We start from the raw sequence: 13,723 nt of genomic DNA on the forward strand, positions 1-13,723 counted from the left end.
CCCAGGAGTTAACCACGTACCCTCCTGGGGGTGGGGTTGAGGAGGGGTGGGACGTGGCAGGGGACAGATGTGGATTCTTACCACTGTCACAGAGCTCTGGTGAGCTTTAAACAGCTATAAAAATGTAAAGGAGGAAATAGATCGAAGCTCCCAGGGCTGGGCTGGCATTTTCAGGAAGCCCCTGATTCCTCACCTCGCCATCAGGTCCGATTGCAGGCGTCTGTCCTTCTGCGTTTTCTGCCTTCTGGAAGTAAAGAGGGAGACACGGTCACTCCCTGCGTGGGGAGGCAGCGGCACCCGCACCAAGACGGCTGCTCGGGTCCCATCAGGAGGGCAGGCACAGGGCGGGGTCCCAGCACACCTTCTTTTTCTTTTTCTTCTTTTTCTCCTTGGCGACCTGGGCAGCCTTGTGCTGCCGCACCAGCTCTGTGAGGTTCGCCACGTACTCGTCCGTCTGCTGCAAGAGGTAGGCCAGGCGTTTGTCCTTTTTCTGGTCGATGAGCTTGCGGTAGCCCTCCTCATCTTCAGCCTGCAGAACAGCAAGGTTATGGCGTTTGCTTGCAAGTGACACATGCTCGTCCATTAGCGCCCACGGCAGGGAACCCGGGGTCAAGAAGGCCACTGGGGGTTGCTAACCGGCCACCAGCCCGCACTGAGGGAGTGTTGGGCCTCCACCACGGCCGTGCTGCATACACACCCTCCACGTAGCTATCGACTCCCCCGTCAGTATTTCCTCAACCTCTACCCAGGGCGGACCCTGAGGGGGCCTGCTAGACAGACATGCTTCTGCCAGAGGTCATCTGAAAAGGCCAACAGCAAGTCTTGGCCCTGTGTCCACAGATACACCCCAAATCCAACACTCTTTCTGGTCTGGGCCATTTTACCGTCACAGACGCGTACAGCAAGCCCCTCCTGGCTTTCTGATAATAAACCTGATCATGTCACCCCCAGTTTATAGCCTCCTGTGGCTCCCACTCATGCTCAGAATTAAATCTAAAGCCTTCCTCATGGCCTGCAAGGCCCAAGAGGACTGCCCTAGGGACTCTGGCATCACTCATGCCCTCACCACGCTATTCTAAGGGCTGCCTGCTGTGCCTCGCACTTGGCTTTCTGCCACTTCAGGCTCTTAACCTTGGTTCCTCTATCCCTGGGAGGCACTTCGTCCAGGGAGTCATGCCACCCTCCCAGAACACTCCATAAACCCCCACTCCCTCGTCCCGCCTCTTTCTTGTCAGTGTACTTCACACCATCCAAAATGATCTAGTTGGTTCCGCCTGGGCACCTGCCTCTCTAGGGTCAGTGGGGGCAGCCGTGAGGGTAGGGACTGCACGCTTCTTACTCCTGTGGCCATGTGCCTAGAGCAGTGCCTGCCAATATCTGCCCAGCTGGAGAATCGCCTCTGAATAGCCAGACACAAAGGGTGGGACGGAGGACAGGGATCACATCGGTCACTCTCGAACCTGGAGTCGGTGCCCCCTCCCTTTTCTGGGGAGAACACAGAGCCACAAGCTAACCAGCCTAAGGTCTTCTGATCACTGGTGGAATGAAGAGGCAAAGGTCTCAGACCAGGTCTCTTGGACGCCCAAACCCAAGCCCGTTCTTTCTCTCCATCCCAACACTAACTCAAGCAGTCAACCGCCTCAGCAGAACACAGGGTCATCAATCCCTGGTGTCTGTCACACCCAAAGCACACACAAAGGGACACGACGTCACGAAGGCAGGACTTTACCATGAGCCTCCGCATTCTCTCTTTCTCAATCCTTTCGTTTTCCTTCTTCTGTTCCCTCTCCGTGTTGGCGTGGTACGTGGCCACGGCCTTCGTGAGTTTCTGGATTTTGCCTGTGACCGATCTGTGATATTCTTTGAAATCCTTGGCATGCTGCAGAATGCTGTTGAGGTATTCCTGCAGGAACACACACAGAAAACAGGACTGGCTATTCCACAGGCTCACTACAGTGTTGCCCCAGCCGAGACAAAACTTTAAAGGCGGTTGGTTTGTTTAAAACCAAGAGGACATAACCAAAACAGTACCAGGACACCGTCTGCCTATGCGGTTCGGCGTTCTCTGGACAAGGAAACACTCCATGCCGGTGACCGGTGGGAAGGGCCCTCCCTCGTGTACAACAGGGCAAGCCGCCTTGCTGGAGCCACCTGGCACTGAACGTAACCACTTCGAAACGCTCTGACCCTCCAACCAATTATTCCACTGCCAGGAATTTACTTTAAGGAAAATAAGCAGACATTGGCCAACAGAATTCAAATACAAGAATGCCCAGTTTAGCGTTCTCTTTAACACTGGAAGGTTGAGAACATGCTACCTGTGCCCGAACAGGAAAATGGTTGCAGAAATTACTGGATGCTGGACACACTGAGGAACACAACATACGTGTTAAAAATCACGCTTCCACAATACTTAAAGACAGAACGTGTGTACGTATTTGTTTACAGGTGGCTACTTTACTTCTGATTATTCTGTGCACACACAAGAAAGCTACCTGGAATGATATATACCAAAAACCCTTGCTAACAGTGGTTACCAGTATTAGATAGGGAGTAAAGAGCTTTAGAAAATGTAAATGAGCAAATGGGGCGCCTGGGTGGCTCATTCGGTTAAGCATCCGACTCCTGATTTCAGCTCAGGTCATGACCTTGTGGTTTGTGGGTTCAGGCCCTGCGTTGCACTCTGCAATGGCAGTATGGAGCCTGCTTGGGATTCTCTCTCCTTCTCTGCCCCTCCCCCACTCTCTCTCAAAATAAAATTTAAAAAACTTACCAAAAAAAAAAAAAAAAAATGGAAATGAGCAAATAAACAGAATCATCCCCACATCCTACTCCAGACAGATTTGGTCTTCCTGACTGGTCTTGTGAAAGTAAAGTCAGATCACGGCCTCCTCTGCTCAGGACCCTCCATGGTTCCCCCCTCACTCAGAGCAAAGGCCCAAGTTGTGCCCTCGGCCCAGAAGCTCTGCCCGTCACCTCCCCATCCTCCCCTTCTCCCCACACTGGGATCCCTGCTGGTCAGAGAACACAGGGCACATTCCAGCCCCAGGGCCTTTGCATCTTCTCCTGGATCTGCAAAGTTGCTTGCCCACATGTCCCTGTGGCTACCCTCCCTCAGGTCTCCACTCAGATCCACACTGTGTAAACAGCCCCTCCGTCACCCTCCATCCACCCCTGCTTTGCGCCTCCTCATACTCCACCACCTCCCAACGTGGTATATGTGATTATGGCCCGTCCTCCCACTGCCGTTTGGTTTTGTCCACGGACATACTCTCGGTGCCCAGAATACCGTTACGGCGAGCAGAAAAGACAAACAGGCAGCACGCTCAGACACAAACCAAACGAGACTCCACAGCGTGCAAGCTCAGCCGAGCCTCGCGCTGGGTGGGGCCCCCGCACCTGGTGCTTCTGCCGGCGCTTGCGCTCCTGCTCGATCTTCTGCTGCTTCTCCAGCTTCTCGGTGATGCGGGCCTCGCGCAGGGACTGCCGCTTGCTGCGCTTGTAGGCCTTGGCATTGAGGGCCGTCTCGAGGGCGGTGTCCCTCCTCATGCACACCACCACCTCCTGTCGCAGCTTGAGGAAGACAAGACGCGCACAACTCCGTCAGGTCCACGAGTAACTACACATCCCAAGCTAGACAGAACGCTGCTCTGGATTTCCGGAAGGATCCTTGCTAAATGCCGTCTGGAGGGGGCCCATGGGTAGCGCAAGCACAGGTCAGGAGACAACTGCTTTTGGACACCCAGCAGAAGGTTCTCTCACACCTTCAGAGGTCTCCAGCTTTGCCTATCGTCAATCCCACAGAAAATACTTCTTACGGGTCATTCAAAATTAAAGCACCCTCAGAAACAGGCCCATTTTTAAGTCTACTGTTTCAAAATGCGATGCGGTGTCTTAGGGAAGATGCACAACTACTCATCCCAAGAATGGCTACTGTCCCACCGCTGTGCACGGCACGAGAGGAGAGATGTGCAGCCAGCTAATGAGGACGCAAGGACACTGCTGCTCTCAACGTCAAGGCGCAATTAATAACTGCCTGGCAAATAGGAGAAAAGGCCCTTTTCCTCAAGCAGCAGGCCTGCACCTGTGCCCACCTGCCTCTGGAAGTTCAGCAGCCTGAGGGCCTTGAGCTCAATGGTCGCTTTGGTTCGCAAATCCCCGGCCAGGGACCCGGGAAGGTTTTCAAGTTCCTGAATTCGGTGTGCGATTCGAGCCTGCAGCCTGGGATACAGAGACAGAAGAAAAGAGCAGTGATGAGAGATCTTGTCTATTCACGGGAGCTCCTCTGTTCCCTCTCTTTAAAGGTGGAGCTTCAGGAGAACCTACCTCTCAAGGAAGGCAGATCCCGGTGCGCCAGCCACAGCGCACAACACATAAAGAGGACAGGCACAGAAACCAGAACCCGACAGGGCACACCTGCCTTCTGACATCCCAGCAGTGTGAGTGGCTTATGGAGGCAGACCAGCGTCTCTACCCCAGCCCTGGGTCTCTAATTCGCCTAGGGAGAATGCGCAGAGCAACCCTACAGGCTTGGTCTTAAAGTTCAAATGCGATAATCCCCCTTCGCAGTGTTTCGCATATTTATTAAGCACCTACTGTGTGCCAGGGACTGACCCAGGTGTTAGACCTTAACACTAAACAAGACTAACAGGGATATTTGTTATTCTCATAGAGCTCACAAGCTTATCAACAAGACAGGCCATAAAGCAGTTAAAAATGTTTACACTGATTCCAGAGAGTACCACGTACTCTGAGAAGGGAGCTGGAAGTGAGGGAGGTGGACAGGGCCACTTTGGGCAGGTGACCTCAGCAATTAGGCCTAAATTAGCCAAAGAATCAAGCCCAGCCTCTGTAAAGGCCCTGGAGCAGTAATGAGTCTAACTTACTCAACAGAAAGAGGAACAGGGAGAGTGGAATAGGCAAGGACAAAGCCTCGGGCAGGGACTAAAAACAAAAAGGCACTTCCTGGATGGGCAATGGGACACTAATGGCAGATTTGAACCTGGGGAAGAGATCTAAAGAAGTCACTTAGAAGAGACTTCACACTGCCGTGTGGCAAACAGACTGCACCACTGACGGTGTATAGGTGGGGCAGACCAGGTGGCTGCGTCCACAGTGTGAAGAAGGCTACCAGTTCCTGGGACAGAGGAGGAAAGCTGAGATGAGGACACGGAGGGTGAGGGAGGGCAAGCGATAGTCAAGGGGCTGCAGGGTCTGGCCCAATGAGCTGCTGCCGGGTGCATGGAACAGAGACTGGAAGGGAACGGTGGAGGGAGGGACAGGAGGACATCCAGAAAGGCCACGTTTAAGCTGTCTAAATGCAGCTGGAGGGGAGGTGCCTGGGTACAGGGGTGGGAGCTCCGGAGCACATCACAGCTGGGGAGGCATTCTGGAGACTGTTATTGGGCAAAGATTTCCTGATACATCTGGGGATTACGGCGAACGAGGCCCAGCCCTCCCTCATGGAGCTTACATTTGTCAAGGGAGGCCAGCCCTGAATAAGTTATCAATGCAATGGAAAAAAGGGGGAGGGAGGTACAGGGTGCTCAGGAGGCAAATCTGAGGTGCCCCAGCAGTATGGGATAGAGTGATTCAGACCTGCTGTGTGCCTGGCACCGCAGCCAGGCCCTGGCACCCAGAAGGCCTTGGCAAAGCAGCCAACAACTAGTGATGTTTGGGAAGGGCCCATCACAAAGCTTGACCGGTTGCTTGTGGAGTGTTCATGAGCCGAACATCAGCAAGGAGAAACGGGCACTTCCATTCCCACACCTACTGGGACAGCCTCTGCAGAGGGCCATTTTGCAGACTCCTGGAAAATTTCCCTGCATGTGTCCCCCATACCCAAGCAATGGCCGTTTTATGGATTTATTCTGACACATGTGCATACAGTACTGTTTTAATAAAAGATTGGGGGCGGGGATTCAAAACAACCTGACATCCCTTATTACAGCTGAATAAATTATGGCATAGCCCCCAGGTAGATACTATGCGTGCAAAAAAGGAAACCTCACTGGGGCACCTGGGAGGCTCAGTCGGCTAAGCGTCTGACCCTTGATTTTGGCTCAGGTCATGATCTCACAGTTCATGAGTTCAAGCCCCACATCAAGCTCTGCAATGACAGTGTGGGGCCTGCTTGGGACTCTCTCTCCCTCTCTCTCTGCCACCCACCCCCCACAAAGCACACACTCACTCTCTCTCAAAATAAATAAACTTAAAAAGAGAGAAAGAAAGAAAAGCTCACTTTGTACAAACAGAGAATGATCTAAGCTATGCTCCCACAGAGGAACGGTGTGCACGCCATGGAGTATCTGGGACCACAGGGCTGCCCAGGCATTCACCGGATTTCTCTGGAAGGATATGTACTTATACAGAGAACCAGGCAGCTGGTGACAGCTCTCTGGTCACATACCTCACTGGCTTTCAGAACAGTGAGCCAAACTGACACGCATCAGGGCCGCCCCGAGTGAGGGGCCCCAGGCAGCCGCTCCCTCACCTGTACTCCCGCTCCTGCAGGATCTCCACAGGGTCCAGGCCCCGAGGCTTCTGGATGGGGGTGATGCGGCTCTGCTTCTGGTGCAAGGGCACCATGGGGGCAGGCTGGGCAGGCTGCCCCGGCGACTGTGTCTGGGGCGGCATCACCGGGGAGGCGGCGGGCGGGACGGCAGGGGGCGCTGGTGAGGGGCGGCCCGTGGGCTGTGGAGGGATCAGCTTCTGAGGTGTGCTCGTGGGGGCAGCAGCATTCGCCATGGGTCCTGGGGGCGGTGGGGGAAAGAGGGGTCAAGCGGCGATGACAGAGCTTTGAATTCTGGCTTGATTCCAGGGGTAAATGAAGAGCCTGCCGGGCACTCCCTGCCCCGGTGACAAGCTCGTCCCCGTGGCTGACTAAGCCCGTGCAGGCTGCCACGCTGCTTCCTGCTCAGGGGTCTCACTCCCTCCTGCTTCCTCTAGATCTCAGCGTATGTGCCCCTTCCCGAAGGCACGCCTGCTCAAGCACCGCTCACAGGTTTGGTCTTGCCGCATATGGCCTCCTAGGACCAGAAGTTCCCGGACTGTCATCCGGTGCCAAAGGAAGCCTACTGAGGCAATTAGCTCTTCAGTGCCCATCACTAAACCTCGTCCTTCGAGAGGATGAGGAATGAGTCCGTTTTGCCCATGCTTCATCCCAACAGATGTGCCTCTCCAATACTTAAGACCACGTTTTACACAGAACACAGAGACTGCGCACAGGAGAAATGGAACCCTGAGCCACCCTGTCACCCTGCCTGCCTCCCCCAGCACTGGGGGATATTCTCAGGAGGCCAGGGGGTCACACGTGGCCTCCAGGCTCGGAGGCCCAAATTCTGAAGGCTGGTATTCATGGCTACAGCAATGCCGCCCCACAGCCTCGCTGCAGTCATACGATGGACTCGCTCATCAGTACCCTTCTCTTCTTGGTAAAGACAGCCCAGGATCACCACGACCCACAGGACAAGGTGGGGTGGGAATCGTGCAGTGGAACCAAACTTAAACCTCTGGGAACGGACCAGGGACAGATAGACCCAAGAAGGCAGAAAGAAGCAAGGACTTGGGGCGCCTGGGTGGCTCAGTGATTTAAGTGTTTGACTTCAGCTCAGGTCATGACCTCCCGGTTTGTGAGTTTGAGCCCCACATGCCGTCAGCACGGAGCTGGCTTGGGATTCTCTCTTTCTCTCTCTCTCTCTGTCCCTCCCCCACTCATGCTCACTCTCTCTCAAAATAAATAAACAAACTATAAAAATATCTATATTTAAAACAAAGAAAACTAAAAGGCAAGGACGTGTTCTCAGTCCCCTCTCGGGTTCCGCGTGGCGCAAGCTCGTGAAGAGCAGGGGACAGGCACGCCACCAAGACAGAGGAAACTTACCTTCAGGCCACGGCTTGGGAGGCCCTCCGGGGGGCTGACCTGGCATCCCAGGGGGCACACCTGAGGGTCCTGGGGGGGGCATGTTGGGCCCTCCCATACCTGCACACGGGGAGAAACAAGAGAGTAAAAGGCGTCCTGTGTGTGTGCCCGCATCCACCCGCACGGGCAGTCCTGGCTCCAGGGGGCACGGCCCACAACAGCCCACGACAGCCCCTCAGTGTGGACGAGAGGTCGGGGTGGGGGGAGGGGAGCGGAGAGGCGGCGGGAGGAACTTGCGTCGCGCTGGCAGCCCCGCCTGCCCGAGCGCCGGGTGCTGACGCCGCACTGTCTCTGGGGGGGACGCACGCGGGCAGCACGGCCCAGGTCGGCTGGCACCGGTGCCCATCCCGGTCGGTTCGCTCGGCCCCCTCCCCACCCCGAGCGCTGTGGACGGTGGGTCTTACCGTGAGGCCGGCTGTAATTTGGAGGTGCTGGTCCCGGCCCCGGGCCGGGGCCGGGGCCGGGGCCGGGCCCGGGGCCGGGGCCGGGGCCCGTGGCGGACACGGAGGGTGGAGGTAGCGCTGGCAGCTGCTGCTGCATCCCGGGCATCGGCCGCTTCCCCTGCACCGCCATCTGCAGGTGGTCGGGGAGGGGCTGGCCCCGGGCCAGCATCTTGTAGGCCATGATCTGGGCCCTGAGCTGATGCAGCTGGTTCTGGTTAAACGGAGTCGGGCCCCGGTTCTGCTGTCCCAAAGCCTGGGGATCGGCGCCGTCCAGTGGGGCCCCTCCTGGCCCGGAGGACATCTGCGGGCCTGAGGATGGGCCGCTGGCTGGAACCGGACTGGAGGCGTGCTCGGAGCCACCCAGAGGGGAGGGGTAACCTGTGGGGCCACGTGGATCCAAGTGGTCACTCGGCAACACGCATGCTAGGACGTCTAAGGCAACGACGGCACCCTTTCGGCTGCGCTGACACCAGCTCCGACCTCGAGACGGGGGTGGCCAAGGGACTCTACTCCCGTGATTCAAATGACAAGTGCCCAGAGAGAGGACACGCGCTGGCAGCCTGACCAGCGGCCGGCACGACCGGTTTGGCGTTGGCTCAGCTTTCGGCAAGTCGCCAAGGGTCAATGCTGGGATGTTACACAGATCCAGGCCTCCCTCAGGCCCGCCCCCTGCCCCTCAGCTAGGACAGAACGCTCCTCTGACCCCCGTGTAGAGCCCCTGGGCGCAACGAGCTTCCCACCGATAAGAGGGAGTCACATACTCCATCAATTCTCAAGCTGCCCTGTTCAGAAAAACCACCTGGAAGGCTTGTTAAAGCAGAGCCCCACCCCCACCCCAAGATTCTGTCGCAGAAGCTAAAGTGGGGCCCGGGAAGGTGTATCCTTAATATGCTCCTGGGTAGCTTGGGAGCTGCCAGCCCGAGGCGCCCACTCTGCTCAGCCCCCATCGAACCTCCAGTGCTTCACATGTATCCACCCCTTTGGCGTCCCCACTCCCGGGGCTGCTCAAAGACAGACTGGCCTGAGCCGGGCACCAGCCAAGCCCAACCCCAAGCCCCACAGTCTCCCAAGGGCTGAACTGTCCTGGGTCTACCCTGTTTGTGCCCACGGGAGACCCAACTAGAAAAATGACCTCAGGGCACCCAGGGGGACAACACATACAAGGAAAGAAGAGTAATCAAACGGTACCTTGGGAGTGCTGGTCCATGGGGCTTGGCGGGGGCCCCATCCCTGCGTGGGCCCCCGACCGCATCCCCATTCCCTTCATCTGGTTGTAGCGGGGATCATCCGACATGCCCTTCTCGTGCATGGACTCCATTGGCTGTAAGAGGGGACGATGAAAAGGCAAGATCAGCAAGAGGGAACAGGAAGAGGCAGGACGCAAAGGGCCACCCGAGAGAAGTTCACTGCCCCTGAAAATGTCCACCCAAGGTCGCCATGGTATATACTGAATCGTCAACGTGACCAAGCAGCTTAGGTCCAAGCTACGGTCCTGATACCTACACTAAGTGCCAAGTAGATGCATGAAGCAATGTCACACAGCGATGGCTGACCACTTAGGCGGCTAGAGGTCTGGAGGCGAAGGGACAGATGGATCAGGACGCCAGGAGACAGTTTCAGATGGCCAAAAGCCCATGAGGAAAGGACATGAGCTCCTGGTGAGGAGCTGTTTATGACTGGGACACCAAGCTCCCCATTAATTGTCACAAGGAGACCTGGTGACAAGTCTTTGGATCAGGAACCCTCTTCCTTGGGAGACTGTAAGTCAGAGGGACAAAGAGAAATTTCTGCCTGTAAGTATGGTTACACTACACTAGGTGTCCTCGCTGATCTGAGATCAGCCTCCAGCCTACTAGTTGGGAGGAAAGCTGTCTGTGGCATGGTTCCATCCCTCCTGAGAGGCACATCGGTCCTCTGTGGAGCGATGATGCCCATTTTCCCTCAGCACTAAGTACTTCCCCTATTGCAATAGCTGGTGAAGGGGACATCTTCCGGGACCCTTCCAGGACACTGCTAGGCCCTGACTGGCCCAAATATCGCGGTCTCCGGGAACAGTCTAATGGGTGGCCCAGTTGACTACAACTCAGTGTGTGCCATGAGAGAAGGAAGATGGGAGGAAGAGAGGGTGCTTGGCTGGGACCACGAGGAGCAGCTTCATACGCAGGAAGAGGGTGCAGCCCTCGGGAAGCGAACTTCTCCGCAGACGAGGAGTGTCCCGCTACCCCTGGGCCCTGGCTCCTAACACTGTGCAGGACAAATGGTAGGTGTGGGGTGTGTGCCAGTGATAAGAGAAAAAAAAAAAACAAAATGGGCAGAGAGGGAAAGAGGAGGCTGTGCTGGAGAAGCCAGACTCAATCAGTGAGGGGAGGGAGGGGGCTGGTTCACCAACAGCTTCCCAGGAAGGGACAAGAAAGATACCGTTGCCAGAAATGTGTGGGAGGGGCACCTGGGTGGCTCAGTAGGTTGAGCGTCCGACTTTGGCTCAGTTATGATCTTGGGGTTCATGAGTTCGAGCCCCATGTCGGGCTCTATGCTGACATCTCAGAGCCTGGAATTGCTTCGGATTCTATGTCCTCCTCTCTCCCTGCCCCTCCCCTGCTCACACTGTCTCTTCCTCTCAAAATAAATAAACATTAAAAAAAAATAAAAATAAAAAACGTGTAGGAGATGGGGAAGGCAGGGAGGACCCAGAGGGACAAGATGGCTCTGCCATGGACACAGTGAGGGACCATTTCTCTGAGAGCCTACTTCCTCATCTGTAAAATGGGCACAATAACCACCTACACCTAATGGGTGGGGCAGCGGGGGGGGGGGGGAAGAGATTAAGTGGAATGGGGTACAAACACATGGATGGCCCTGGTAGGGAGGCTATGGGGGTCAACACAGAACCCTGACCTCCAGGCCACACACTCTGCATATTCCGCGAGGGTCTCCTGTGGTTTCTGAGACTTGAACACATCACCTTTTCCTTTAGATGCTAATACATATAAGAGGATGTTTCCTCGCTTCCCCAACCACCACCCAGGAACACAGGGAGAAAGAAAAACTATTTGTGTTGGGAGGCTTTTTTTACACCCCATTGGCAAAAAAGTCCCTGATCAGTTCAAGTAAGTCGTTATGACAGTGAGTGGTGCCCAAGCGCAGGATCGAGTAGGGATAAGGGGCACCCACTGCTCTGCTTCATAAGTTACACAGGTGAGTGCGGGAAACCAAGTGACACAGCTCCTTTTTAAGGAGCTGGGCACTTTTTATTCATTAACGAAAGACAACCCTGGAGCAGTGTTAGTGCGTTTCCCACGTGGAATGCTGGGCGTGGGAGACACACGGTGGGAAGGCTGCGGGCTGGCAGCAGAAGCCAGGATGCACGGCTGATCACGCAGACCCAGCCAATCGGGCAGTGGGCCCGGGCTCCCTACCTTGTGCATCTGATGCATGTTGTCCTGAGGGTACCCTCCAGGCCCCTGGGTCGGGATGGGGTGTCCTGCTGAGGGAGGCCCCGGACTGGGCCCCATCATGCTGTGGGCAGAGCCCGGCGAGGGGCCTGGGCTAGGGCCCAACATGGCTCCAGGGGAGGGGCCCGGGCCCGGGGAAGGGCCTGGCCGAGGAGTTCCGCCCAGCGGTGGGTCTGGAGTGGACATCTTCACAGGAGCTGCAGACAGTGGTCTCCTGCTAGAAAGAAGTCTTGGTCAGTCTGGGGTCGTAGCCACCACCAGGGAGAGTCAGAGCTGGCAAGGGAGGGCCACACGTAGTATCGTAAGCAGCACCAATCTGACAGGGAGCTGTCACCTTTGACGGGCAACCCCCACCACCCAGACCTTTCTCCTCCCTTCTTCTCAGAGGAGATAATACATCGGGCATACAAAATCAGATCACAGTCTCCCCCGAGGAACGGGACTCCGGAGGTGGAGGTATACAGCCACTGCCCCACCTGGGGATTCACTTCCCTTGCTGTTATTCTGATCACAGCAAAGAGAACGTCTCAGGGTGGTGCCGATACACCCTTCACGCCTAACACCTGCCATCTTCCGATTTGACAAAAAGGGAGAGCAAGACTAAGACTCAAAGCCTTTGTTGGCGACAGTATCCACCTGGGCCTTGGGACACTCAACAAAACCAAATATTCATGGCAAGTGATGCCGGTTTCCCATTTAAGGCGGTGAGACCAAGTTCCTTTTAAATTAAATGAATACAAGTTTAACATGTAGGTTCATTTAAAGTATTACACAAATAAAGGCGCTCTGATATCTCAGATACTTCCACAGTGATATTCACGTGTCTAAAGTCCATCGAAAGTTTCCATAATCTGAAAACTGATGCTCAGAACTACGACCCAGAGCCACGACGAGATCCAAACATATGCTAAGGGGGAAAAAAAAATCTAATGGTGGTGGTAAGGTGATTAATTATGCTTGCTAAGACAGGGCCACGAGCTGGTAAATTTCATCCGGTTTTCTACAGTAAGGGTTCTAGGTTCAGGTAACCCTTCATCTGTTGTATAGTTACATATAGCCTTAAATACAATTCTCTTCAATTTAAGAACTTCTTTCATGATGATAGAGGAATACATCTTCAGAGCTGAAAGGTAGAAAACACAAGATCACAAGAACTTAAAATCTCCCAGCACCACACCAGACACGCAGAGGTGAAGTGCTTACCAGCCCTGCAGGGAGCAACGAGCAACCAAGCCCTCCTTATCCGAGCCAGGCAGGGTGACGGGGGTGGGGGTGGGAAGAAGGGGCTGGGGGTTTCCTCAGAGACGTGGGCCACTACCAGAGCCGTAAGGATGGAGCTGAGTCGGCCAGGGCAGACAGCTGCCCTCATATTGCTGCTGGGACTCCCACCACACTTCACTGCCTCCCTTCTAGACTGTTCCACACGCAGGCGCACACATCCTCAACAGTATTACTCAGCACATGCTAGGCATGCTTCTCTTCATAGAATTCTACCCAGGACCACCTTTAACATGTAATAGTCTTCAAAAGGATTTCTAGTGGATTTCTGCTGTGTTCTCTCATTCTGCCACATACTGAGTTATTTAAAAGCCCCTCTCTTGTTGGCATGTCTCAAATGTGGGCTTTGTTTCTGTAGACTTTTCTGGTGTTGGGAGTGACTCTCTTTGTCCCGAAACTTTACTGGGCTCTTCTGGTTCTAAGGATAAGTTTTGTTAAGAAGTCTAAGAACATTTTTAATTCTCTTGATTAAAACAAAGTAAAGTTTTCATTTGAAAGATGGGCATATTTTCCTGGGTAATCGATCAAAAGCCAAAACGTCTTTGTCCCAGTTTCATGGCTAAATAATCAGAGCAGAGAGAATCAGAAACTTTGGCAGGGCATGGACCAGTGACCAGCGCACCAGCCTG

General features: G+C 54.9%; 1 protein-coding gene across 5 annotated transcripts in view; it reads right to left on the reverse strand.

Moving 5' to 3' along the window:
- SMARCA4 (SWI/SNF related, matrix associated, actin dependent regulator of chromatin, subfamily a, member 4) overlaps positions 1-13,723 on the reverse strand; it is a 90,499-nt gene that overhangs the window by 61,431 nt on the left and 15,345 nt on the right. For 4 of the 5 annotated variants that reach the window (XM_058728010.1, XM_058728009.1, XM_058728008.1 and 1 more), the window contains exons 2-11: positions 11,781-12,030; positions 9,553-9,685; positions 8,326-8,742; positions 7,883-7,981; positions 6,494-6,752; positions 4,095-4,221; positions 3,400-3,573; positions 1,730-1,903; positions 362-529; positions 194-244 (exon numbers count right to left, since the gene is read on the reverse strand). In XM_058728010.1, coding sequence (XP_058583993.1) covers positions 194-244; positions 362-529; positions 1,730-1,903; positions 3,400-3,573; positions 4,095-4,221; positions 6,494-6,752; positions 7,883-7,981; positions 8,326-8,742; positions 9,553-9,685; positions 11,781-12,002 — 1,824 coding nt within the window. In that variant the 5' untranslated portion in view covers positions 12,003-12,030. Of the gene's footprint in view, positions 1-193; positions 245-361; positions 530-1,729; positions 1,904-3,399; positions 3,574-4,094; positions 4,222-6,493; positions 6,753-7,882; positions 7,982-8,325; positions 8,743-9,552; positions 9,686-11,780; positions 12,034-13,723 lie in introns of all 5 variants that reach the window. The other variant, XM_058728007.1, reaches the window with a different exon arrangement.

Source organism: Neofelis nebulosa, chromosome 4, assembly GCF_028018385.1.
Source record: "Neofelis nebulosa isolate mNeoNeb1 chromosome 4, mNeoNeb1.pri, whole genome shotgun sequence".
Taxonomy (NCBI): Eukaryota; Metazoa; Chordata; class Mammalia; order Carnivora; family Felidae; genus Neofelis; species Neofelis nebulosa.